General features: G+C 49.6%; 1 protein-coding gene across 8 annotated transcripts; it reads left to right on the top strand.

The window, feature by feature from the left end:
- Positions 1-578: 578 nt before the first annotated feature.
- On the top strand, positions 579-26,809 carry L1cam (L1 cell adhesion molecule). Of its 8 annotated transcripts, none has more exons than XM_013125877.3 (29): positions 580-759; positions 11,174-11,306; positions 14,148-14,162; positions 14,876-14,981; positions 15,212-15,411; positions 16,564-16,686; positions 16,793-16,963; positions 17,536-17,647; positions 17,767-17,951; positions 18,104-18,235; positions 18,365-18,508; positions 19,076-19,187; positions 19,296-19,462; positions 19,564-19,720; positions 19,929-20,053; positions 20,220-20,330; positions 20,514-20,711; positions 20,946-21,016; positions 21,177-21,399; positions 22,503-22,618; positions 22,805-23,006; positions 23,097-23,219; positions 23,305-23,478; positions 23,625-23,744; positions 23,856-24,017; positions 24,333-24,458; positions 24,786-24,858; positions 24,955-24,966; positions 25,328-26,809. In XM_013125877.3, exons 2-29 carry the CDS (start codon positions 11,231-11,233, stop codon positions 25,557-25,559), a joined length of 3,768 nt encoding a protein of 1,255 aa, XP_012981331.1. In that variant the 5' UTR covers positions 580-759; positions 11,174-11,230; the 3' UTR covers positions 25,560-26,809. The 8 variants fall into 8 exon arrangements, with proteins under 8 accessions (XP_040600707.1, XP_040600710.1, XP_012981331.1 ...); XM_005086935.4 differs by having other exon boundaries at positions 582-759; positions 24,333-24,470; XM_040744773.1 differs by lacking the exon at positions 24,955-24,966 and having other exon boundaries at positions 579-759.

Below are 26,809 nucleotides of genomic sequence, written 5' to 3'. Positions count from 1 at the left end.
GATAGGCTGGGGTCCAGCGTTTGGTAGGGACTATGGGGCGTGCAGGAGCCACACCTCCTTTACTGGCTGGAGACTCAGGTTCACTTGCACATCTTTGAAGGACCCTGGCTTAGCGTCCTGGATGGGCAGGGATTCGAAGAGGAGCCCAAGGTTACGGGGTTCTGCCCTGAGGGCACGGAGACGTTCAAACGCATGACCAGGGCGCGGCACGGCCCTAATTGTGTGTGAGTAACCATCACGGACCAGCGCCCTCGAAGGCCAAATGGAGGCGGGGCAATCTGGTTCACAGCCTGGATCCTCTCCCCACAGGCCAGCCCCTGGATCCCATGAATACTCCTGCCAACGATTCCGTATCCAAGCCTCCAGGACGGCGGGGATCCCCGATGGTGAGGTTGGGGTCACTCTGGATTCGGGGGTCCCAGGCCAGCGGAGCTCCTGGAGACTGCTCCCGAGGGGTCCCTATCACGTGCAGAGCTCTGCGGCTGGGTTCGGACGAAACAAGGAGCTAGGGTGTGGCGAGGCGGGGCCTGCTGCGGGGGAGGTGATCTCACCCTCCCCCTCCCTCCCCTCCACGCGCTTCTCTCCCTGTCCCCTCCTCTCCACGCACACCGCCCCTCCCGCCGCTGCCTCCGCAGCAGCAGCAGCAACAGCAGCAGCAGCAGCAGCATCCGCGTCGGCAGTGGCATCACGGAGGTGCTGGGTGTCGGGTCCGAGTCCGGCGTGTGATTAGAGGCTAGACTGGCAACCGGAGAGGTGCAGGTAAGGCAGGCTGGTTTACCCCCTTGGCTTCAGCAGCGACCATCTGTGTTCCAGACCCAACCCTGCCTTGGGCAGAAGGACGAGCAGGTTTCATGCTGGCCTCGGTAGAGGGCAGGGAGGCTGGAGCCCCACCCATACTAGGCACCCGGCTCTGAGCATTGAGGTCTGGAGTGGGATAAGGGAAAGTGGCTAGGTGCCAAAGCCCGACAGGTGACGGATAACTGGGCGGCACCCCAAAAGCACGCTTAGGGAGGGGTACAGGGGTGGTTAGACAGGTTCTGTGTGGGCAGGTGGGACTGAAGTTAGCATATCCCTATGGGTGTGTGCCTGTGTGAGGAAAGAAATGTGAACCCAGCATAATGTCTCTCTAACCTAGGAGTCCATCGTGGGGTGTGGCTCTGGGCGTGGCTGCTCCTCATCCCCATTCTAAGATCCTGTTTGCTGGGAAAACCCAATGTCTAGCATGGTGTGAGAGAGATTGAGCGAAGCTCTTCTGGCAGTGGGAGGAGAGGGAACAGGGCTGGGCGCTGCCTGCTTCTCTGCCCCAAAGTGGAGAGGGGGCTTTGTTCTTCACCTCCTCCTTTCCAAATTCCTGCCCCTCTGCCCCAAAGTAGAGAGGGAGCTTTGTTCTTCACCCCCTCCTTTCCAAATTCCTGCCGGGGCTCCCCTCAAATAATCTGCAAAGCCAGTCTCCTCTCAGGCACAGCAGGGGACCTCTTTCCTTAGGTTATTTGGTCAATAAAGGCTGGGAGAGATGTGCCTCCGGGTACACATGGGTGTTGACCATGGGTCCATAAGGTAGGAATAAGGGAAGAAGGACCTCATTGGCTCAGGACCAGGGACTTCTAGAAGTAAGGTACCTGGGACCCTTTCTGTAGACACTGCAGCAATTTTGACCATTGCAATGTCTTACAGTCTCTGTTTAATTATGGGAGGGGAGAGCTTTCCATAACCTATTCCCTTCTGTTTGGTTCAGAGTCTTAGGGTGTCGATTGACAGGGATTTCAAAGAACAGCAGGTATAACCAACTACACCTGACCTACTATGTAGAATGCCTACCCATCACTGCCTGTCTCAGGGAGTCAGGACCACTATGTCTGGGGGCCTGACACCCCTTTCAGATAGATGCCTTGATCCTGGTTAATGAAACTCCAATGGTAGGATTTGCTAGCAGCTCAATGTTATCCCTGCTGACTCACATGGCCCTTATGGTGAATACAATCCAACAGTCTTTCTTCCCACCTTTATGGTCCTTTAGTAGGGTGGCTAGGGTGGGGCCTGCCCAGGGCTTCTCACTTCTGATGGACTCCTTGCTGCAGGTGGTGGGACTTGCCAAACCTGTCATCTAACCTGGTTCAAGATCTATGCAGCACTATATACATGCTTACTGTCACATACCAAGCCTTCAGTAACCCTCAAGTGTCTGTGGCCAGTTAGGGCTAGGGCTGCAATTGGGAACTTCCACTTCTCTGCTTCCTTGACATATCTCAAAATCTCCCATTCTCTGTTTGTGTGTACGATTACCAAAGCAATACATCTTGTTACAGCACATTTGAAATATATAGGAACAGCCTATTGAAATACATTTGAAATAGACAGTGAAGAACAAAAGAAATTAGGAATTGCTAGTGATCTGATTACTGAGGAGAGAGAAACACATTCGCTATTCAGGACAGCATAGCCCTCCTGGATTGCTACCACCTACTCCCAAGAAAACCCCCCTCCCACCGTGCCCAACCCCTAGCCTTCTGCAGAGCACCATGGCACAAGGTAGCCAGGCATGGGGTTTATTCACAGAATTACTGCCAAGGAACTGAGCAGCCTTGGGTGGGTAAACATTTGCCAGCTAGCAGATTCTCACTCCTGAGTGCCTGCTTGGGCCAGAGTGCACATGTAAGTAGCTAGCCACCAATACCATCCTCATCCCTATGAAACACAGATTTACTTTCTTTCTCTTTTCTTTTTGTCTCATGATAATCTGAAGGAAAAAAGGAAGATAGCGTGAAGGAAGGCCAGCAGACAGGGGTGCCCTGCTATACTCCCTCATTTTGCTTCCCCCCCAAGTCTGTATTCTTTCTCTCACTGAGGAATAGACACTTTCCATGGAAAGTGCTTGACCAAGGTTGGCTCAGAAGGGTGAAAGGAACAGCGTGCTAAATTGGCTGTTGCCCAGACCAACAACTTGAGACAGTCAGGCCCTTACCCATTTTAAGCTCCAGCCCCCATCCCCTTTCATTCTTTTCAATTTTTAAACTTTTGTTTGTGTTTTTTTGTTTGCTTGTTTGTTTGGTTTGGTTTTTGAATTTTTTTTGAGACAAGGCTTCTGTGGATAACTCTGGTTGTCCCAGAACTCACTCTGTAACCCAGGCTGGCCTCAAATTCATGGAGATCCACCTGCCTCTGTCTCCTGATTTCTTTCAGATTTTTGAGACAAGGTTTCACTCTGTAACTCTGCCTGATATGGTGTACTCAATCTGTAGCTAAGGCTGACCTCAAGCTCAAAGCAATCCTCATTCCTCAGTCTTCCTGAATGCTGGGATGATAGACCTGTGCCACTACACTGAACTTGAGCTTCAGCCTTGCTGGCTATCACATGAGGAGTTGTGGTTCACTGATATATTCAAGGACTCTTTCAAGGCAAATGGCCCCTAGCATCACCCAAAATGGCAAAACTAGGTGATCCTATGAACTGTGAGGATGGCATGATCTTTCAGAATGACCTAGTCCAGTGATCCTGCTACTATCAATAGCTCCAAGATCACGTGTCCATGCTGTAGAGTAGAATTGAGGCCCCATGTAGATATCTGCCAGGCCTTCCTTTGTGGACAAGGTATGAGGGGGTGCCCTGTAGTTCAGGCACTGGGAGTTGGTCTGAATTCCAGGACTAGTGTCCTAAGCTGTCAGCATCTTTGCCCTGTCACCTGCTCCCATTATGGGGAAGACAGGGCTTGGGTCACTGTGTGGGGTCAACTAGAATGGGCCCTCAGTAGCCTCATCCTTAGACACTATAACCTCTCCATCTGTTACTTGCTCTAATCTGGTCATTTTTATGCTCTTCCAGGCTTCTTGCTGCCACAATGTCATCTTATCACTAGGCCATTCTCTTTCTTCCTCATTTTTCCATGGGGTGGGGGTACAGAGGCAGCCCTCTCCTGCCCTCCTCTCCTGTCTTCCCTTCTCCCTGAATCTGCCTGCCCACTTCCCTTTCCAGTTGGTTCCCCTTGCTCTATCTGATTGCCATTTTGTTGATCTTATATTTCTTTGCTTCACCCCCTACTTCCCCTAAAGTGTTGCCCTCTCTCAGGAGCTCCTGATGGCTGTGAACTTGTTACTGAGTTTCCAGTCCCAGTAATGGGGGTGACTTTTAGTGTATCTTAATTGTCTCCATGCCCCTGAATTGGGTCTAGATCCCCCATATGACCTTGTCTGACCTGGAGGGTAGAGAGGAGCATCTGGTGTCCACCCTGCCTGCTTCTCTAATATCAACAGGGTCTTTGTGGCTTCCTAAAGGCTGTGGTTGGAGAGAAAGGGAGGAGTCAGAGGAGGGCGGGGAGTTCTTTTACCAGGGGGAAGGATCTGCTCTGCTGGCCTTTCTGGAAGCTTTTCTTTGTCCACTATCTCCCCACCCAAGGCCCCAGGAGCTTGCCACAGCCTTTCCAGGTTAAAAAACTGCAAAGCCACTCAGTCTTCATTCAGTAGCCTGTGCTAGTCCCTGGTCCCTAAACCCAGCAGGGGCAGCTGTGCTAGTCAGGGATTGGGTGGGGCAGGAAGGTAACAGAATATGCACTTGTCCATAGGGAACTTTGGAGCCTGTCCATCTCAATTTTGGTCTGAAGATAGGGCTTGAAGGTTGAGGACTGTCTCTTTAGGAGCTCCTCCATCCTCAGAACTCCAATCTAAAGCATCCAGTGTCAGGCAGAAATGGGGGAAGGGTAGCACTAGTCTGGAGGTTTACATGGGAGAGATGGATTGCTGGGAAGCTTTGAGCCAGTGTATATGTGTTCTAGTATTTTTATTTGCATGTGTGAGGCTCATGTATCTGATCACATGGGTGTATTTCTGTAACTTCCATTAGTCTTGCTTTCCTACATGGGGCTCCTATTTGGTTGTCTGTGCACATTTGTATATTTGTATATATGTTCTTGAGAGACAGTGTGCATACATGCACATCCACCTGTGTCTACATGGGCCCCCCTCAGTGGCCCTAACAAGATCTACATTGGGAGGGTGGGACAGGGTGGTGGCTGGCAGATGCAGCACTGGTTCTTGTTGGGGGCAGAGCCTCTGACCAGGCCAGGCTTTAGTCTCAGTGGAAGGGGCTATTCCCTTGGTCCCCTTCCCAGATGGCTTCGTTCATGCCTTAGGAATGCTCAGGCCATAAGGAGGACAGAAGCACCATTGTCCACTCCCAGGCTTCCTGTGTCTCTTCTGTCCTTTAGCCCTTTGGGAATAGAAACCCCAAGGGTCTGCTGGGGCCCGGCAGTGTCTAAGCCATTTCCAGGAGTCATTTTGGAAATGGAGACAAGTCTGCTGCTCTGCTCACCACATTTACTCACAACCTCCTCTACCTCACATGGATTGCCTACTTGTTTGATGGCCCCTCACCCAAGGAATGGATCTATATTGTCTCCTCTAACCTGGCTCCTGAAGCCCCCCAGTGAGTCCCATCCTATCTGACCCATAAAACCCAGGGCCCTGATACTCCCTGCTGCTTCATAGCTCTGCCTTCAGGGCTCTAGAAGGTTGGATTGTTACCACCCCTCAGTACAGAAACAGAGATATTGCTGCCCCTGAGTTCTGGCTGGAGAAAGGGACCTTTGTGAGCCCTTTGGTTACAAGACAGGTAATAGCAGGCTGAGATTGCAGCTATTAGGGAGAGGACAAGGAAACCCAGAACGCACTTGAGTTCAACAAGAAAAGCAGTTGTCTTTCTCTTAAACTCAGTACTTGGATAAAGGGGTGTCATATGAATCCCATGGGGCTTCAGGTTGAGGGGAATGCAAGTAGAGGGGCAGATAGGTTGTCTGGGGGCCAGAACTGCTTGCTCCATGAAGACATGCTGTTGCTTACATTGTACTTCCTCATGTCCACCCTCCCAGGACTCTACTCCCAACCTCCTACATTTGCCTGGCAAATAGGCCCTTTCCCATGAGACAAAATGGATTGGAGGCTATCCTTGACCAGGCCTCTGATTTGCTAGGATTCAAGCAGAAACAAATTAGGTTGCTAGAGGAGCTTTTGACAGCTTCAGGAGACTCTACACTGTTTAAAACCCCACCCTTAATGTTAATGAGTACCCAAGGCAGGTCTGCACACAGTTCAGCTCTGGGTCTCAGTTTTGTTGCATGTCAAATGGAGCTAATGAGGATGAAATGAGTCTGTAGAAAAGTGCTTAGAAGAGTATCTTGTAGGTGGTAAGTGTTATGAGTTTACTTAAGAAAATGGAGCTAAATAAATTAATAATAAAAATTACATTTTAAAAACATAAAAGCACAGTCACAAAGAAACAATAAAAAAGAAATAACCACACACAAAAAAACAAAATGAAGCTACCCAGGCAGTGGTGGCATACACCTTTAATCCCAGCACTTGGGAGGCAGAGGGAGGTGGATCTCTGTGAGTTCAAGGCCAGCCTGGTCTACAGAGTGAGTTCCAGGAAAGACTCCAAAGCTACACAGAAAAGCCCTGTCTTGGAAAAAAAGGAACTAATAGAGATCATGTTTGAGGGAGTGTTGGGTGGGGCCAGTCAATGATGAGAATCCTTCCTCCCTTTCTCACAAAGGGTTAACCTCCATCTGCTCCCTTCCCATCATTTAAGGAGAACAGTCCTTAACAGGTGAGCTTTAGTTGCCTTGGAGACAGGAGCCTCAGGCAGGATGAGGGGGCTGGAATAAAGGAGGCTGAGGCTGGATGGGGTACACTCTCTCCAGTGTCCCCTAAGACTTCTGGGCTTCCAGGTAACTTGTGGGGGGCTCCCTCAAGCAGCCCTCTTTATGTATTATCTAAATAACCCAAAAGGCTACAACAAGGCTTCCCCACCTTTGCTGTCAGGCTCCATCACCATAGAAATCCAACAGCCACAGCCTATGAGGTGGAGGGATGCTTAATAGGGCACAGTGTATAGGGCTTAGGTGACACCTATACCCTCATGTCCATATAGACAAAGTACCAAAACTCTTCTACTTCCTTCCAGGCCTGAGGGACAGGGACTTGCTACCCATTCTGACCCTGTCATATATCCAGAACACTGAGCCTCCACTACTGCTCCCATTCTAGCCTGCTGCCATTCCTGTAGAAACTGAGTAGGAAGTTTGGAGATTATTTGCTCCACCTTTGAAGGATCTTCTTGTTTCTTCTACTTTTGGAAAGACTGGCAGTCTTTCCAAGACAATCCAAGAGTGGTTAGGTCCCAGATTTCAGCCATGACCTCACAGGCTCCTTCCTGGAAACTAACTTTGCCAGCAATGCAGTACTGATCACAATGACATGGTGTTCTGTAGACAAGGGACTCGGGGCACAAAATAGCCAAGGTGAGGCTCCTCAGGAGCTGTTACTGAGCCCTGCCCTATACACTTGTGGTCTTGACCCTGGTTTCCTGGGCTTGCCCTTTCCATGGAGGTTGGCTTCACTTAGCAGCATACTTACCTTTGTCTTACACTCCACAACACGGTAGTAGGTATACACGATTATAGATATACATGATTGGTACACACACACACACACACACACACACACACATACACACACACACTGTTGTGTATATGACTTTGTGAGTACCTTCCCCAGCTGGGCAGCTGCCTGTTCTGCACTGGCATGCACTCATGGGCAGTCTTAGAAGGATCTGCTGAGCTCCTCTGGGGGCTTCTCCCTCTCATATCCTTCTTCCCTGTTGGAACCTCCACCTGTTCTCTGGCATATGTGCGTTAGCCAACAACGAATCATTTATCTTGTCTTACAACTGTTCTCCTGCCCCAGTGCCACAAGTGGGCAGGGGCTTACCACTATCACTGTGGTGCTTTGTTGTGTCTCAGGCCCATGCTCAGTATCTCCTGGCCCTGCTCCTACACCCAGCTTGACCTTAAAGCAGAGAAGCCCTCCTCCACTGACCCAGACTCATTGTCCCTCCTTCCCTGCCCCTTGCCTGGCACCGCCATCCCCCCAGGGACTGGGACTGCTGCAGAGGGAGGCAGCAGTGGTCTGCACAAAGGTGCACATACCTATCACTCTTCTCTCTCTGCCTTTTCTCAGCAATGATTTTTGCATATGTCTGTCACCCTTTGTATTCCTTTTACCTCTTTTTTCCCCTGTCCTCACTGGCCAGGTCTGTGCTTCTATATTTCTCCATCTTGTTTATCTCTTGGCTATCTAGTCTTGTAACAGCTGTCTTTGTCATCTGTTCCCAACCCCTAACCCTGCTTCTCAGATTTTTCTGCTTCCTCCTGCCTTTCTCACTCTGTCTGTCACCCTTCTCAGGCTGGGCCTTGGCTCCATCTGTGGAACATTTACTGCCTCCTTTGCCCTCGGTTGTGCTGATGGGGGGTCAGGGCCTGCTGAGCTAACAACCTTAGCTCTCTCTATAATTGCCTAAGGAATGGTGAGAGATCAGACACCCAGCAGCAGTAGAAAGGGATACCGGAGAGTCCCCTTCCATCTGTCAAAGGCTTTTCAATCTTCTGGCTCCTTCCTGCCAGTCTCTGAGCGCCCAGAACAGTGGCAACAGGGATGAAAAATACTAGGAGACATAAAAATAAATTGAATGTGTGATTATTAGGATGGATATTGGATGAAACACATACAAGGGTAACACAATATTCCCACCCCTTTCTCCTCACTTTGCATGTATACCAAATCTCATTCTGGGATTGTAGGTTTAGAAGAAAAATGAGGAAGTGGCTTGGTAGAAATCACCAGGTCAACACGCTGAGCATCAAAACATCCTCCCAGACAGGGCAATCCTTTGAGTTTCCCTTGCTTCAGTCCCCAAGCTCCCCCACCCCACATACCTCAGACCAGGGCTTATAGCTCCCAAGGCTGTTGTTTGATCCTTTGCTCTGTGATCTGAGTCTCCTATTGCTTCCTACAGGCCTTGAAGTCCAGACTGAGGCTGCCTGGGGCTTCCTGCCCCTGCTAGCACTGGCTTTGATGGGGGAGGTGTTGATAAAACAAAACCACTGTTCTGTTCCATTCTGGGCCCCAGCTCAGATTTTGCAGGTTTGGACTGATCATTTTCCACTTTCTAGTGTTTAAGTCATTCCCTTGGCATCCAGGACAGCCATGTTGACCCACTCTGGTTCTCTGCCACCCTCACCAGATTTGGAGGGCAAAGCTACAAGCTGAATGCTACTCTTAGATCACCCCCTGGGGTGAATTTGATTTATGACTCTTGGCTGTCCTGATGGAGTTCAGATGCCTTAACATAGTAGTCCAGGACTCTTGACCTACCTTTTGGGTGTTCTAATTTCTTTTATATTTGTTAATTTATATGTGTTTGCCAGACATTGGTGGCGCATGCCTTTAATCCCAGCACTCGGGAGGCAGAGACAGGCGGATCTCTGTGAATTCGAGGCCAGCCTGGTCTACAAAGCAAGTTCCAGGAGAGCCTCCAAAACAATACAGAGAAATCCTGTCTCGAAAAACCAAAAAAAATTTCTATGTATTTATGCAATGATTCTTACTTGAAAATCAGAGAACAGTTTGTGGGAATCAATTCTCTCTTTCCATTATATGGGTTCCAGGAATCAAACTCATGTCATCAGGCTTTACTTGACAAGCATCTTTACTCACAGAATCATCTTATCAGCCCCAGTTACTTGTTTTTTACATTTGGGTGTTCTAGATGAGGCCCTCTACTTTGATAATATACTAGTTAGATGGATTTATTGAAGACATCCAGATTGGAATTCACAGCCTCTAGCTCATTCACCCAGTACTAGCTCTTCCTTTGTCTGCATGTTCATTTGTTCAATACCCTTGCTTCTTTCATGCCTTTTATTATGTCAATAAAAGTGGCCTGTTTTCATGGAAGTCTATTTCGTGTCCTGATTCTTGCCTTGGACCCCCAGTCTCTGGGCCCCACTGCATCCAGAGAAACACACCTGGATTGTCTTTGTCTTAAAGTGGATAAGTGGATGCATCTAGCAGTTGAACTCTGAAGACTCAAAAAAAAAAAAAAAAGAACTAGGTGCTGAGACTACCAGACATGACAGATGTCAGAAACACTACTGTTTCAGAAATGTTCCAAAGCTTTCCATGACCCTGCCTTGACCCTGTCCTGGAACTTGTAGTAGCAGGAGGCCGTAGCTCCCACTATTTCCTTCTGGAGGCTGAAGAGTAGCAAATGAGTGCTTTCTTTTTCTCCAAGTTTTTGAGAGCAGGCTTCATTTCTCATTCTCTCTTCCTTTTCTTGAGCCTATTCTATGAAATACAGCTATCTTTGGCCCATTTCCTCTTTTCCTATCCTGTTCCCCAAGCCTCCAGCTTGTAGGTACAAACAGCTCTCAGGGGTCAGTCAGCTATTATTATGTATAAAATGGCATAGACATACAAATGTATGCACATCATCCTTTACAATATTTTTTAGTATGAGGACTTGACTTTATTATTATTTTGTTTGCTTGGTTGGTTGGTTTTTTGAGATACGGTTTCTCTGTGTAACAACCCTGGCCATCCTGGAACTCTATTTGTAGACCAGGCTGGCCTTGAACTCACAGAGATCCTCCTGCCTCCTGAGTGCTGGGATTAAAGTCATACGCCACCAACACCTAGCTTAGTCAGCTCTTGGAAAGATAAAAATGAAACTACAAGAAAAGTTCTTTACACACATGTAGGAGTCATAGGGGGGATTCATCCTCAACAGGCACTTTCACACACAAAAAAGCTAGTAGGTACACACTGATTCCTCCTGACATACACCAACAACATATGCTTGTGCATGCACATGCATAGCCACATAAATATTCCCCACATACATATCTGAATCCACACACATGTCCTTGGACACCTGCTTACAAGTATATTAAGACTCACATGGCTTATGGTAACCACGGGGGGGGGGTAAATTGGAGCAACAAGTTGGTGTTGGAGAGGCAACTGGCAGGAAAGCACAGACCAAGAAAAAGGAATGAAAGGGAATCTGGAGTTCCAACCAAGGTGATCTCTTACAGGTCTCTCCTTCCAAGGTGGAATTGTTTGTGTAAAGGAGGGGGAGAGGCAGAAGGGAGGAAAGGTGGGGGACAGTTACCAGATGGGGGCAGGACTGATGGTGGGGCCAAGATGTTAGTCACTAATGGCTCTTTCCATTCACTCCCTTCCTGTCTTCTCCTCCACCTTCCCTCTTCCCTTCTTTAAGTGCCTCCCCCCACATTGTCAGCCTCTACTGCTGTAACACAACCACTAACCCCCTTCACTCTGGCAGGAAGGTGAGTGGAATCTGGCCAGCTGGGCCGCACCTAGCCTCTACCCTACCAGGAAGATGGTCGTGGCTCTTCGGTACCTGTGGCCTCTCCTTTTCTGCAGCCCCTGCCTGCTCATACAGATTCCTGACGAATGTGAGTACCTGGAGGGGGTTCAGCACCTCCCACCACTGCTGTGCTGAGCCCTTCTTTATCTTCTGCCTCTTCACTTCCTCCCCATTTTTAACCTTCCCTCCTTTAGCACTGGGTGGGCAAGAGGCACCCAGGATACTTTACTTTTAGAAGGACCAGGAGGAAAGTGTGGGCGTGTCAGCACCGTGGACAGGGACATGCATGCTTCCAGCACCACGGAGAGCAGACATAGCAAAAGACTTCCTGGGACCTTAACCGTGCTCTGTAGCATGCACACCCCTTCTCAGCCTACTCTCTTTTCAGCTTCCATTTTCTCCAAACACACCCCAGGAATGTGTCAGCTAGGAGAATGGACAGTCCTAAGATCTCAGATCTTTCTCGTCTTGGGCCCTGGGTAACCTTATCTCTTGAGACAGGAAAAGACTTCTTGAAAACACCAGGTCTTAACTGCCTTCTGGATTCTTTTTGGTGTGTAATTATTTGGAGGCAATGGGGAAGGGCTGAAACATGTGTCTGTGATTCTTGGGGGATATCACAGGTAAGTGTGGCTATTGTGGAATGTAACTGTAGAGTGGGACTAAGCTTTTCATTTGGGTTGTGTATTTGTATGTTTATAATGCGTGTATGTTGACTGACTAGATGACTGTTGCTGGATATGATTTTAATTTCCTATTTGAGTACATTTGTGCATCAGTCTAACTTATTTAGAGGTCAAGTTTGTAGAAATGTGGAGGTGTTTGCCTATAATGGGTATATGGATGAGAAGAGTATGTTTGCATATGAGGGGTATTTTTACAGTGATGGAATTTCCTCCCAAGTTTTAGTAAGAGTTGTGGAACGCTATTCTAAGTGATTGTAATACTGTAGGAAAGAACATTTCAAAAAATATCAAATATGGTGGTGTTTATGCATATTGAGTTGCCAGGCTTTAATCCCTGTCCACTTTGTCATCTTTGTCTCTGAGTCTGGACATAAAGAGAGACAAGCTCCAGAGCAGAGGTGGGAAAGACGGTGCCAAGAATGGAATAGGAGCCAAGAGAGCTGAGCTTTAGAGGAGGCAAAGAGAGATTGGTGGCACAAAGATTGAGGCTACTCCCTTAGACACTCACTCAGAGGTCCCTACACCCATTCCTTATCCACAAGAGTTGCTTAGGGACTTACAAGTGTGATTGGAAATATGAGCCAGACACTTGTTCCAACTAGGCACAGAGATGTGAATGGCAATAGAAACACACAAGGTGAAACTTTACACTTAAAGGATCAGTTATCTATAGATATAAAGGAGCAGTTATCTATACAGACATGGAAGCTGTAAACACAACACCATGCACTGAGATGTAAGCACGCATAGACAAGTCTGCATTTGTGCTCTATTAAGGCCCAGGCATATACACATACACCAGCAGACACTGGACATGAACATTCCAGGACATCCACACTTGTGCCAGACCCAAACTTTTGCACATTCACAAACATGTAGTGGTCCTTCTTCCCTCTCTGCCTTTCAATTGCTTTTCAAGGTTTGCCTACTAATCTGAAACACAAGGCCTTATGCTGAGTATCAACCTGTCCTGCTGCCAGATGGACTAGTCCATCTTTCCTGAGTGTGTCTCTGTGTGGTGGTGGCAGGGCGAATTTAGAAAAAGGTGGCAATGAGGATAGATAACTAGGCCAGAGATCACAGCAGCTCTGAGGCTGTCCTAGGCAATGACCAGCCCTTGGACTGACTCTGATATTGACACAGCAAGCAGCTGTGCTGCTTTCGTATTGAGACCTGCCCTCCATCTCTCCTTCCCAAGCCTCTTCAGGCCCCTTTGTCTGTCTTCTTGTTTCTTCCACTTAGTTGATTTCCCTCATCCTGTCACTGCTGTTGCTCTCTTGCTCTCAAATTGGCTCTTCCCCAGCCCATAGACCTCTGTGGTATTCTTAGGGAGTCCCTTTTTCCCTTCTGGGGGCCTATGCTGAAGCTGAAGTCTTTTGCGGAGACAAAGCTTTCAGAACCTGTTCCTTCCTCTCCCCTCATCTCTACCCCTCTTCTGCTCAGTTGAGCCCTGGGGTTAGGGCACCTCCTCTGCCCAAGTGAGCTTGGTGGCCTTCTGGGAGGAAGGAAAGCGAGAAAGTGCTGGCACAGATCCTTTGAGCTATGGAGATTCAGATGCTGGCAGAGCCTTTGGGGAGGGCTTGAGGAGGAGGGGCACCAAGCTCTGAAGGCTGGGCCTTCCTAATTGAAAACACTGAGCTGCACTAATTGGATTAGGAGGGAAGTAGGCTGGAACAGGGGAGGGGTGCTAGTTGCCAGGCTGTCTGCCTCCAAACCTTCCAAGGCATCTTGGGAGAAGAGGTTCTGTGGGCATTACCCAACCTTGTCAGGAACTATAATAGCACTCTTTTGTTTGTTTGGTTGGTTGGTTTTTGGTTTTTCGAGACACAGTGTCTCTGTGTAGCCCTGGCTGTCCTGGAACTCTATTTGCAGACCAGGCTGTCCTTGAACTCACAGAGATCCACGTACCTTTGCCTGCCGAGTGCTGATATTAAAGGTGTGCTTCACCACCACCCAGCTCTGAGCACTCTTCACTAAAGACAAAAGTTCTGTATTTATGGACCTACAAATCCTGAGTCTCTCCTTGGACATTGTGCCATTCAGAGATTCTGCCCAGTGCTTCATGAGTTTGACCTGCCATTGCTCAACCCAGCATGTGCCCTCTTATTATCACCATGATAACCCTTCTACTTCTCTTCTCCATGGGAGTCTGCTCCAGCTTGCTTCTCCTCCTGCCATCAGGCCCTATTGGGACTGCTCTCAGCATTTCTCTCCCTTCTCTCCCTTGCTGTCTGGATTCTCAGATAAAGGACACTATGGTAAGTTGGAGGAGTGGGAGTGTGTACTTGAAGGTCATAAACAGAGGGTGGAGGGGCCTTGGGGTTGAGCCAGCACACCTCTGTTCTGAATATTGGCGGATACTTAGCTTTCTTTTAGTGTTGTGAGTCGATGTGGTTGGGGGCGTTTTCTGGCTCAGAACCCTTGTCCCTTAACTCAATCCAGAGGCTCCTCTTGGTTTCTTTTCTCACCTGAGTTTAGCATCTTTGCTCTGTCTCTGTTTCTGCTACAATTTCTGCCATTCTCACACTGCTTCTGTCTATTACTGTGTCTGTGGTGCCATGCCTTCCCACTAGGAATTGCTCTTTGGTTTGAGATTGTGGGTATGGGTGTGGGTGTGGGTGTGTGTGTGTTTGGAGGGTTAAATACAGGGTTTCTCTGTATTGTTTTTGAGGCTGTCCTGGAACTCACTCTGTAGACCAGGCTGACCTCAAACTCACAGAGATCCACCTGCTTCTGCCTCCTGAGTGCTGGGATTAAAGGTGTGCACCACCACGCCTTCTTCTAACTTCTATTGCTGTCTTTTCTCTGTCCTTCACTGACTCCTCAGTGACTCCTTGTGTCTCTTAGCTTTTCTATATTCCCACTGGCCATGGGGTTTTTAAGAGTCTCACTATCCTCAGGATGAGACAGGGGCTGAGGTCATGGTACCAACCAGACATAAAATTTCCTATTTTTCCTATTTTGTTTCCAGTGATGGAGCCACCTGTCATCACAGAACAGTCTCCACGGCGCCTGGTTGTCTTCCCAACAGATGACATAAGCCTTAAATGTGAGGCCAGAGGCAGACCCCAAGTGGAGTAAGTGATCCTCACCTTCTGAGCCTCTATTGCTGACTGCCGACCTCAGCCTCTAGCCTACAGGCGTCCCTAACTTCCAAGTCTAGAAGTCTCAGATCTGGGTTGTAACCCTAAGTCCTTGCCTACTCTGGATCAATCTCTTGGGGCTCCCTGGCTTCATGAACCTTCAGCCCTATCCTATTGCAGCACGTTTTGGTTGCCAGGACCTCTCATTCATGCTCTGTCCACAGGTTCCGCTGGACGAAAGATGGCATCCATTTCAAACCGAAGGAAGAACTGGGTGTGGTGGTGCATGAGGCACCTTATTCTGGATCATTCACCATTGAAGGCAACAACAGCTTTGCCCAGAGGTTTCAGGGCATCTATCGCTGCTATGCCAGCAATAAGCTAGGAACTGCCATGTCTCACGAGATCCAGCTTGTGGCTGAGGGTATGAGGCGCTGCAGGGCCAGGGAGAGTTTGGAATACCTGAGAGGAAGTCCCTTAGATCCCTGGGGCTGGGTGGGGGCCAAGCTGGCAATCACTGTCATCTCAGCTGGTTGTGTGGTGACTGAATTGCCTGGGTACCCTGGCAGCTCTCATCCCACCCCAGCTGTTTCCATTGTCCCTTCTTCTTTTCTCTATTACTCTACTCCATATTCTCATCCTGTCTCCACTGAACTTTTCCCCTTCCTTCTCTCAGTCTTTCTCAGTGTGATTGATGCTGGTGGGCTGGGGGCTGTGGATTGGTTGAATATGTGGGTCTCGTTTGCCCTTCTGTCTGCCCACCTGTCTCTGTCTGAATCAGTTCTTGGCTTCGGCTTTATGGCTGTTGTTTCTGCCTGGGTTCCCCTTCTACTTCTTAAGTCATCTCTGTTCATTTGTGTCATTCATCTTCCCTTGGCTTTCCCACTTTGGTCTCTGCTGCCTTCTACTCCTTGTGCATCTCTAACTTGGCTTCTCCATCCGTCTAGTTCCTAGTTCCTGCTCCAGGGCTCTGTATCTGTGTTGCCCTTTCCCTGGGGTTTTCCCTCTACATTTCATCCTCCCTGAGCTTTCTGCCTCCTGAGCACTTTCCCCTCCCTTCCCTGCCCCTTTAGTTACCTTGGGAACCGTTGCCATGGTTTCCTATGTCAGGATGATGGAAGGGTCTGTGACTCTCGCATCCCTTCACAGCTCCCCTCCCCCACTGCTGCACCTCAGCCTCCCCCTACTGTTCTTGTCCTTTCCTCAGGGTGGGTGGGAGAGCTGAGAATTGTGGTGGATTAACCCTTCTTGGCCACTTGGCCTCCTGCTCGCCATCTCTTTGCCATGGGGCCCCATCTCCACTGTGAGCTTCAGAGGCAGAATTCTATTTTTTTTTTTTTTGGTTTTTCGAGACAGGGTTTCTCTGTAGCTTTGGAGGCTGTCCTGGAACTAGCTCTTGTAGATCAGACTGGCCTCGAACTCACAGAGATCCGCCTGCCCAGAGGCAGAATTCTTTATGTGAACTTCCACCTGGCCCTTTCACATCCTTGCGAATCATCAAGACAGTTCTCCCTTCTTCTTCCTGTCTTCAACTGTTTTTTACCAGGATGAAAGTGCCAACTTCTGTCCTTTCTAGGTGCCCCCAAGTGGCCGAAGGAGACTGTAAAACCTGTGGAAGTAGAAGAAGGGGAGTCGGTAGTTCTGCCTTGCAATCCTCCACCCAGTGCAGCCCCACTTAGGATCTACTGGATGAACAGCAGTGGGTGTCAGAAGGATCTGCTGCCTAGGATACAGGGGTTGGAGACAAGGGGGGGGATCTTCTCAGACAGATTCTCATCTCCATCTCCTTATCCTTTCTTCTGCAGAGATTTTGCACATCAAACAAGATGAGAGGGTGTCCATGGGCCAGAATGGAGATCTGTATTTTGCCAATGTGCTTACCTCAGACAATCACTCAGACTACATCTGCAATGCCCACTTCCCTGGGACCCGGACCATCATTCAGAAGGAACCTATTGACCTCCGGGTCAAGCCTAGTGAGTCCCAGAAGCTTTGACAACCCTATCCTACTCTTTTCTTGACTTCCAGCCTGACCTCCAAGAAAAGGGTCACACAACCCCAAACATCCTCCAAGGCAGCATGGGTCTCAACTTTAGGCACTGAAACCCCCCCTTCCTAGATGGTGAAGGCAGAGATGGACATGCTTTTTTTTTGAAACAGAGTCTTACTCTGTACCCTTGACTGGCCTGGAACTTGCTATGTAGATCAGAATGGCCTCAAACTCATGGAAATCTGCCTACTTCCACATCCCATGTGCTAAGACACACCTTAAAAATTAATTTCACTCTATAGCCCAAGCTGGCCTTGAACTCATGTTTCTTCTACCTCAAATTCATGAATGAATGCTGATGTTACAGGTATGGCCACCACACCCATCGGGCATCTTTTTTTTTCTGGAACCCAGGGCCTCTTGAAAGTTAGGCAAATTTTTTACCGCTGAGCCATATTACAACCATTCTTTTTAACATAGGAGCAATCAAAGGCCTAGGGGACCACTGGGATGTCTGAGTCCTCCAAGTATGCTGACTCATTCCCTTTCTCCTGTTAGCCAATAGCATGATTGACCGGAAGCCACGCCTGCTGTTCCCCACAAACTCCAGCAGTCACCTGGTAGCCTTGCAGGGGCAGCCATTGATCCTGGAGTGCATTGCTGAGGGATTGTGAGTGTGGGCTTCTAGGGTGGAGGGCTGGGGCTGGGAGGCCTCAGCAGGCTTAGACCTTAAGACTGAGTGACTCATCTCTCCCTTCTTTTCTCCCTTGGCACTGTGACCCTGGGCAGCCCTACACCTACCATCAAGTGGCTGCACCCCAGTGACCCTATGCCAGCACACCGTGTTATCTACCAAAACCACAACAAGACCCTACAGCTACTCAATGTGGGTGAGGAGGATGATGGCGAGTATACCTGCCTTGCTGAGAACTCACTGGGCAGTGCACGGCATGCCTACTATGTCACTGTGGAAGGTATGGGCTTGGTACACCCTTTCCCAGCCACCATGGGCTCCTAAGAATGGCTTTCAGATGGCCTGCAATGTCCACTATCACGGGAAAGAGCAGGCCCTGCACTTAGGGCCATAGCAGGCTTCAGGCTCAAGCATCTCTCTCCTTCTGCTCAGCTGCTCCATACTGGCTGCAGAAGCCCCAGAGCCATTTGTATGGGCCAGGAGAGACTGCCCGCCTAGACTGCCAAGTCCAGGGTAGGCCCCAGCCAGAGGTCACCTGGAGTATCAACGGAATGTCTATAGAGAGTAAGCAGGGTCTCAGCAGTGGTCTGGTGTGTGTGGGATATAGGAAAACATTAAGGGGAGGGTGATGAAATGTCTCAGCACAGCTCAATGTTCTGACCTGGGCCTTTGGGCCCTGCCTAATGCACACAGAGGTGAACAAGGACCAGAAGTACCGGATTGAGCAGGGGTCTCTGATCCTGAGTAACGTGCAACCAAGTGACACAATGGTGACCCAGTGTGAGGCCCGCAACCAGCATGGGCTCCTGCTAGCCAATGCCTACATCTATGTTGTCCGTAAGTGCAGTGCTGGTTGCCTTCCCTCCCTCTGTCCCTTCTTCCCTTCTACCCACATGCCTATCCTTGCCTTATAGCTCCTAGTCTGTCTCTCCAGTTCACCCAAACTACTCAGCTAGCAACTGGTGGGAACATAGCTTCTTGAGGCTGCCTTGTTCCTTGCTAAGGCCTTCACCCCATTTCTTCTCCATCCTCACAATAGTTGTGAGTAGGAGTTGTAGTATGGACAGAGTCTTGTCATCATGTCTGAACAGAGGTGTACCCTGGACAAGATGTAATCCAGGATAGTCTGATGACTTCTGTCACAGAGACTCAGAGAAACTGTGGACTGGGCAGGGAAGGCATTGGGTAGGACACTGACTGCTTTTTCAGTGTCCAATAATTGGTAGAATCCAGGTGGCTGGATAAGGAGATCATGTAACCAAGGCTGAGAGGAACAGCCTAGAATGGGGAGGCCAATGAGCATAGTTCTCAAGGGTCTGTGTGTGCCATCTGGGGAATCACTGGCTTCTCCCATACTTGGGACCCGTATATCTACTCTGTCTCCTGAGACTGTTCTTCTCCTAGAGCTGCCAGCCAGGATCCTAACGAAAGACAACCAGACATACATGGCAGTTGAGGGCAGCACTGCTTACTTGCTGTGCAAGGCCTTTGGAGCACCTGTTCCCAGTGTCCAGTGGTGAGAACCCATCCTATGGAGGTTTCTGAGCTATTTTCTCATCTAAGGATCCAAGGAGGGCAGGGAGCCAGGATAGTTAGCTCAAGATAGGCCCTCTGCTTGTTCTAGGCTGGATGAGGAAGGAACCACAGTGCTTCAAGATGAACGTTTTTTCCCCTATGCCAACGGAACCCTGGGTATCAGAGACCTCCAGGCCAATGACACTGGACGCTATTTCTGCCAGGCTGCCAATGACCAGAACAATGTGACCATTTTGGCTAATCTTCAAGTTAAAGGTTAGATGATGCCCACACATGACTGTTAGACCTCCTGGGAGGTAAGGTCAAAGTCTGTGGAGATCATCACAGTGACCTCCCCTCCCTTTTGTTCCCCTCAGAAGCAACCCAGATCACACAGGGGCCCAGGAATGCAATTGAGAAGAAAGGTGCAAGGGTGATGTTCACGTGTCAGGCGTCTTTTGACCCCTCTTTGCAGGCCAGCATCACTTGGCGTGGAGATGGGAGAGACCTCCAGGAGCGTGGGGACAGTGACAAGTGAGGGCCCCACTCCCAAACTGGGCGAGGTAGAAGGGAGCAAAGTGGAAAAAATGGAGTTGGACCTCCTAGCTGCATCCAGGCAGAAGGCACTCCTGCTCAGAGGGGGACCATGGTGGGACATGATGGGACAAGGAAAAGGGCCAGGAAAGGCAGGAAAGGTAGTACATCTGCCACTAGCCAAGTGGTATGTGTGCCCCCTACACAGGTATTTCATAGAAGATGGACAACTTGTCATCCAGAGTCTGGACTATAGTGACCAGGGCAACTACAGCTGTGTGGCCAGCACTGAACTGGATGAGGTGGAAAGCAGGGCACAGCTCTTAGTGGTGGGTAAGTCCTAATAGAGTGTTAGGTACAAAGGGTACATACCTTTTAGCCTACCATGGCCAGGTTTCTGTTGCTGGACATTCTGAGTTGGGGGTGGTGGCATGTGGATGGTTCTTGAGGAGACCAGAGAATCTGCCCTCCATGAGAATCCACTTTCTATGGCCCTTAGGGAGCCCTGGACCGGTGTCTCACCTAGAGTTGTCTGACCGCTACCTGCTGAAGCAGAGCCAGGTGCACTTATCTTGGAGCCCTGCTGAAGACCACAACTCTCCCATTGAGAGTAAGAAATAGCTCTCCCTCTTCCTGGGACCCTCCTCTCTTCTAGAACCATAGCCACAGGATGGCCTGTTTCACTGAAACATAAGCTTGCTTTCCAGGAGTCTCCTGTTCCTTTCTATTGCCCTCCTCACTAAGCTACACTATATGTTCATTATTAATCCACTGTGGGTTTGTTTCTTGGCAGAGTATGACATTGAATTTGAAGACAAAGAAATGGCTCCTGAGAAATGGTACAGTCTGGGCAAGGTGCCAGGAAATCAGACCTCTACTACCCTTAAGCTGTCTCCCTATGTCCACTATACCTTTCGGGTTACTGCCATCAACAAATATGGCCCTGGGGAACCCAGTCCTGTCTCTGAGACTGTGGTCACACCTGAGGCAGGTAAGCTAAGGCAGAACCCTCTTCCAGATTACCTGGAAGGGTTACCAGTCACTGGGCTGCAGGTTCTATGGGGGAGGGTCTGAAGAGGTGCTGTGTCCATGCCCTCTGCTTCCAGAGTTTCAGGGACAACAGCAGGAGTCTTGGGGCTGCTGTCTTATTGCTTCATAGGTCAGAGTGGGCCATTTGTTCTTTGTCCTTGCTGCAGCACTGATAGGTTAACACATTACTTTCCAGCTCCAGAGAAGAACCCTGTGGATGTGAGAGGGGAAGGGAATGAGACCAACAATATGGTCATCACATGGAAGGTGAGGGTCCCTACCCTGATTTACATTATGGACATGAAGGCAGGACCCAGCTCTTTGCTGACCCTTGACTGTCCTAAAGAGAAAGTAAATGCCTGGGGGACAAGGCACAGAAGATGGGAGCTCTTGGCCAATGGGTTTCTTTTCTGCTGGCCTCCTCCAGCCCCTCCGGTGGATGGATTGGAATGCTCCCCAGGTTCAGTACCGTGTGCAGTGGCGCCCACAGGGCAAGCAGGAAACCTGGAAGGAACAAACCGTGAGCGACCCCTTTCTGGTGGTGTCTAACACTTCCACCTTTGTGCCTTATGAGATCAAAGTCCAGGCAGTGAACAACCAGGGCAAGGGCCCTGAGCCCCAGGTCACCATTGGATACTCGGGAGAAGACTGTGAGTACTAGAGTGGGGCTGGCCCACACCCGGGGGCGTGGAGGCTGGTGGCCAGAATTCTCATGCATGTCAACCAGTGCACATCTGTATTTCACTCCTCACTTGCCATTGCCAGTCCCCACCTATCAGTGCTTCAGTGTACAATTCCTTAGAGCAAGGGCATGCATTCTCATAGCTATTGCAATGTTAGGAAATCCCGCACTACTCAAATTGCTGCATTTCTGCCATTAGCAGAAATAGCAGCCACTATTCTAGTTGACTGAAACAGCACTATCTTTGATAGCATGTCCTCTCTCTGGTCCAGGGAATATTTGATATAGATTGAGCATCCCTCATCAGAAAATACCAACTATGAGATTGGAACTGAAATATGGCACCCTAAATGGGAAATTCTACACTTGACTTCTTGTGTTGGATCAGTGAAAGCACAGGCTTGCTAAAAATACTGTAGTATATATAGGGCTGCGATGCAGTTCATTTGGTAGAGTGTTTGCCTAGCATACATAAAAACTGGATAGGATCCCTAGCACCATATAAAGCAAGCATGGAAGTGCATACCTGTAATCCCAGTACACGGGTAGTGGCAGGAGGACTGGAAGTTCAAGACCATCCTTACCTACACATAGAATTTGATGTCAGCCTGGGCTCCAGGAGACCATAAATGTGTCATCCCAGAATTTGGAAAGCTGAGGCAGGAATTAGATAATACCCTGGGAGACATAGTATGTTCCAGGACAGCCCTAACTACAGAGAGAAATCCTGTGGATTAAGACTTAGAACCTATCGTCAAGATATCTCAATATGTATATGCAAATACTCTAAAATATAAACAAATCCAACTCACTTCAGTCCAAGCATGCCAGCTAAGAGCTAGTTACCAGAGCAAGTTCCCATGCCTTGTGGGTTTTCTTGAGTCTCGAGCATCACGAAACAGTACTTTTGAGCACCCACTTAGGTTTTTTTGTGTGATTTCTCTGTATAAATAACTGCTTTCTTTCTGAAGAGCCCCATTCCTCACTGAATAGTCCCTTGTGCAGAATACAGCCCACATTCCTGACTCAGGTGAGGGCCTGTGTCTTCTCCAAATAACTGCCTGTTTTCAGACCCGCAGGTGAGCCCTGAACTGGAAGACATCACAATCTTCAACTCAAGCACTGTGCTGGTCAGGTGGAGGCCTGTGGACTTGGCCCAGGTTAAGGGCCACCTCAGGGGATACAATGTAAGATCTTAGGATATGGGGAAATCTAAAGAGGGATATAAGATTAAGGGTGTCATCTGTGAGCAGCTCTCCTGAAAGTTCTTTGTTTGGGGGGAAAGGATCTATGACAACAGTGGTGAGGATTGTATATTAGAGGTTCTGTTGGATGACTTTTGTCCTTATGAGGTGTGTTGGTCATCTGTACAGGTAACATTCTGGTGGAAAGGCAGTCAGAGAAAGCACAGCAAGAGGCATGTCCACAAAAGCCACATGGTTGTACCTGCCAACACCACCAGTGCCATCCTCAGTGGCTTGCGTCCTTACAGCTCTTATCATGTGGAGGTTCAGGCTTTTAATGGGCGGGGTTTGGGCCCTGCAAGTGAATGGACCTTCAATACCCCAGAGGGAGGTGAGTCTGACACCTCACTCTATACCTATATTCCCTGCTACTTCTCCTTGGACTCAGGTGAAGACCTGCTACCCTTCTGTGCTTCCACAGTGCCTGGCCACCCTGAGGCATTACACCTAGAGTGCCAGTCGGATACTAGCCTGCTACTGCACTGGCAGCCACCACTCAGCCACAATGGAGTGCTCACTGGTTACCTGCTCTCTTATCACCCCTGTACGTGTACTGTGCCTGGAGTGGAGGCTGGGAGACTCAGAAAGGCCCCTGAGCTGCAAAGTCAGCCCATCATTTCTCTTCACAGTGGATGGGGAAAGCAAGGAGCAGTTGTTCTTCAACCTTTCGGACCCAGAGCTCCGGACTCATAATCTCACCAACCTCAACCCTGATCTGCAGTACCGCTTCCAGCTTCAGGCCACTACCCAACAGGGCCCTGGTGAGGCCATTGTGCGTGAAGGAGGCACCATGGCCCTATTTGGTGAGCTGGAACAAGGGTTTTGGGGATGCTAGTCTTGAGATTTTCCCTGTGCTTAACCTGGGGAGGAGGCTGACTAGGAGGTTTAGGCTCAGGAGAGTGGGCCTTTGAAGGGACTTGCGATCCACCTCTGCTCCTACATTCTGCAGGCAAGCCAGATTTTGGCAACATCTCTGCCACAGCAGGTGAAAACTACAGCGTGGTGTCCTGGGTCCCTCGGGAGGGCCAGTGCAATTTCAGGTTCCACATCTGGTTCAAAGCCTTGCCAGGTGAGTGTAGAGAGATATCTCTGAGGCAGGGAACCAAGGCTTTGTCCCCTGACCCCAAGGTGTCCCCAATTTCCTGCTAAGTCCCTCTGCCATTGTGCCTAAACTTTACAGAAGGGAAAGTGAGCCCTGATCGTCAACCTCAGCCTCAGTATGTAAGCTACAATCAAAGCTCCTACACACAGTGGGACCTACAGCCTGACACCAAGTATGACATCCAACTGATGAGGGAAAAGGTGGTCCTGCACCGTCTGGCTGTGAAGACTAATGGCACTGGTGAGGCACTGGGGCCATTATCTTCTGCTAGGAAGCCTTGGGTACCACTGCAGGGTTTGTTGCATGCAGCCCTTAGCAGCTCTTTTGCTTCCCCAACATCTGGGTCAGTGTGTCTTTCCCTATACCATCTACAGAAGGCTGTCTTCCCTCTCTGCTTCTCTTCTGCTACTGTGGCACCTTCTGGCCCCACAGGGCTCCCTGTAGCTTCAAGTGAGTCTGAGCATCAGGCCCTAACTCAGAGGCTGCTGCTCAAACTTGGCATCATAGCTCATCCCAGGGTCTGGGCTTTGTCTTTTTCTCATGCTGTGCTTTCAGGCCCCGTGCGAGTTTCTACTACAGGTAGCTTCGCCTCTGAGGGCTGGTTCATCGCCTTTGTCAGCGCTCTCATTCTCTTGCTCCTTATCCTGCTCATCCTCTGCTTCATCAAACGCAGCAAGGGAGGCAAGTACTCAGGTAACTCTGGAAAATATACAGGTTTGGGTAGGGTGCTACAGCCGAGGGTAGGGAAAAACCACCTTGCCCCAAGGACCAAGCTTGGGAGTGGAAGGACAAACATAGTCATAGAGGTGGGTTATAGGCCAGAGGCCAAGGGTGCCTTCTTCCCATCCTGGGGCCACAGGGGCCTATGCTAGTAGCAGCTGATCCACATGGGTTGGGTGGGTCACTCTGAAGGCTTCTAAGTTCTGTCAAGACAGTGCTGGGGGCTCTCAGAATAAAGGGACCCAGGATCTGACAGTGGGCAGAAGTTGACTCCCGGTATGTCTGTAGTGAAAGACAAGGAGGACACTCAGGTGGATTCTGAGGCCCGGCCCATGAAAGACGAGACCTTTGGCGAGTACAGGTGAGCAGGAAAAGGAGCAGGGGGTGGCCTAGCTCTGCTTGATCTTTGCTTCTTACCCGACTCCTTTCTCTTTCCTGTGCTTCGGGGTGACTTCAGGTCCCTGGAAAGGTAAGGTGGGACAGTGGGGATGTCCAGTTAGAGGTCAGGAACTGGGAGGGACCCTCCACTTTTATCCTTTTTGGGAGAAGCCAATATGCCCAGCTATTTTCATGCTAAGACCCTACTTGCTGGGCTGCCTGTCACCCTCTTGGTTGCCTTTGACCCCAAGAGAAGCCCCAGGAGTAGGCACAGGCCCTGTGGCATCATGCATACAGCCTGATCTCCCAGAAGTATGTCAAGATGAGTCTCAGAATTTCCTGTGGGGTCAGGTAAATAAAAGAGGACAAGAACCTACTCAGGTTACCTGTGGGGGTCTCCTACCAGGGCCATGCAATACATCTACTTACTCTCCACCCTCTTATCCCTGCAGTGACAATGAAGAAAAGGCCTTTGGCAGCAGCCAGCCATCTCTCAATGGAGACATCAAACCCCTAGGCAGTGATGACAGCCTGGCCGATTATGGGGGCAGTGTGGATGTCCAGTTCAATGAGGATGGCTCCTTCATCGGCCAGTACAGTGGCAAGAAAGAGAAGGAGGCAGCAGGAGGCAATGACAGCTCAGGGGCTACCTCTCCTATCAACCCAGCAGTAGCCCTAGAATAGTTAGGTCCAGCTAGGTGAGGCAGGCCAAGCTGGGCCCAGGGCAAGAGGTGCAGGAGAGCCCAGGGGCCAAGACACCTGTCCAATACACCATGGCACTGACCTGCTGAGCTTGGGATTGAGGCCCCTTCCTCTTTCCACAGCCCATGGAAAACTTGACTGGAGCAGAGGCGAGAAACTGTGGCTTTGAGTCTCCTTCTTATCACCCGCTACCCTCTTTATTGCCAAAACCCAGCTGCACCCTTTCCTGGGCATACGCTGCTTTGCCCCAGCTTGGGGCAGTTCACTCCCATATCAGGGATCTTCAGGCGATGCCTTGCCAACCCATTTAGGCAGAGAGACCACAGTTTGGGGGAGAGGACAAGGGAGTATCCTCTGAAGCATCTCTGACTGGGAACAGGCATGGTGGGGTGTCCTCAGGATTAGATTGGCACCTCTTCTTACTTCAGCCACTCCTTGGCTAGCCTGACTGGGGACAGAACTCTGTGTCCACCATCTGCTCTTTTTTCATTGCCATTTTTGTTCCAATCAGGATGGGGACCTGGGCAAGCTGGCCACCTGCATAGAAGAGGCCATCTGGAAAACCAGAGTCCCTCCCCCACCTTAGCACACTGGGTTCACACCCTCCTCCAATTGCTATTCCACCTTTTAAGGGACTCTCTCTCTCTCTCTCTCTCTCTCTCTCTCTCTCTCTCTCTCTCTCTCTCTCTCTCTCTCTCTCTCTCTCTCTCTCTCTCTCTCTGCCTTTGGTACCCACCAGACAACATCAAAGTGGCCTCTGTCACTGCCAGAGATAGGCACACCTCTTCCCTCTGGCACTGGTTGGGCTTCTCCCTGCTGCCACCACACCCCAACCCTTTTGCAGCCCTGCCTGCCCCCAGTTCTTGTCCTGAGCCCCTTCCCCCCCCATTGGGAATGTAAATACACCGTGACTTTGAAAGTTTGTGCCCTTGCCCTTTCCCCATATGCTGCTAGTGTGTAGGCAGATGTCTGAGTCTCTAGGTGGTTTCTCTGTTTTATAGCAGTAGCTTTGGTGATCCCACTCCAGGAAAAATAAAGCAGACAAAAAGGGGGGAAAAAAGCAAAGATTGGTTCTCCCAGCACTGCTGTGCTCCTGTCCAGCAGCTGTGGCCTTCCTGTATGCCTTTGCTTGGTCTGTTAATGAGCCCTCTACAAAAAACAAAAGTATATATATATATATATATGTACATAATATCAGAATTATAACAGGCAAATAAAAACCTGGAAATGAA

The sequence above is a fragment of the Mesocricetus auratus genome, unplaced genomic scaffold (genome assembly GCF_017639785.1).
Source record: "Mesocricetus auratus isolate SY011 unplaced genomic scaffold, BCM_Maur_2.0 Super-Scaffold_100003, whole genome shotgun sequence".
Classification (NCBI taxonomy): Eukaryota; Metazoa; Chordata; class Mammalia; order Rodentia; family Cricetidae; genus Mesocricetus; species Mesocricetus auratus.
This window is presented reverse-complemented; position numbering and strand designations above follow the sequence as displayed.

Bases quoted from the DNA above. Each gene is read 5' to 3' on its own strand.
- L1cam (XM_005086935.4), top strand. From the start codon at position 11,231: ATGGTCGTGGCTCTTCGGTACCTGTGGCCTCTCCTTTTCTGCAGCCCC. The intron at 19,463-19,563 runs GTTAGATGATGC...TGTTCCCCTCAG, and splicing joins GGCTAATCTTCAAGTTAAAG to AAGCAACCCAGATCACACAG. The intron at 23,007-23,096 runs GTGAGTCTGACA...GTGCTTCCACAG, and splicing joins CTTCAATACCCCAGAGGGAG to TGCCTGGCCACCCTGAGGCA.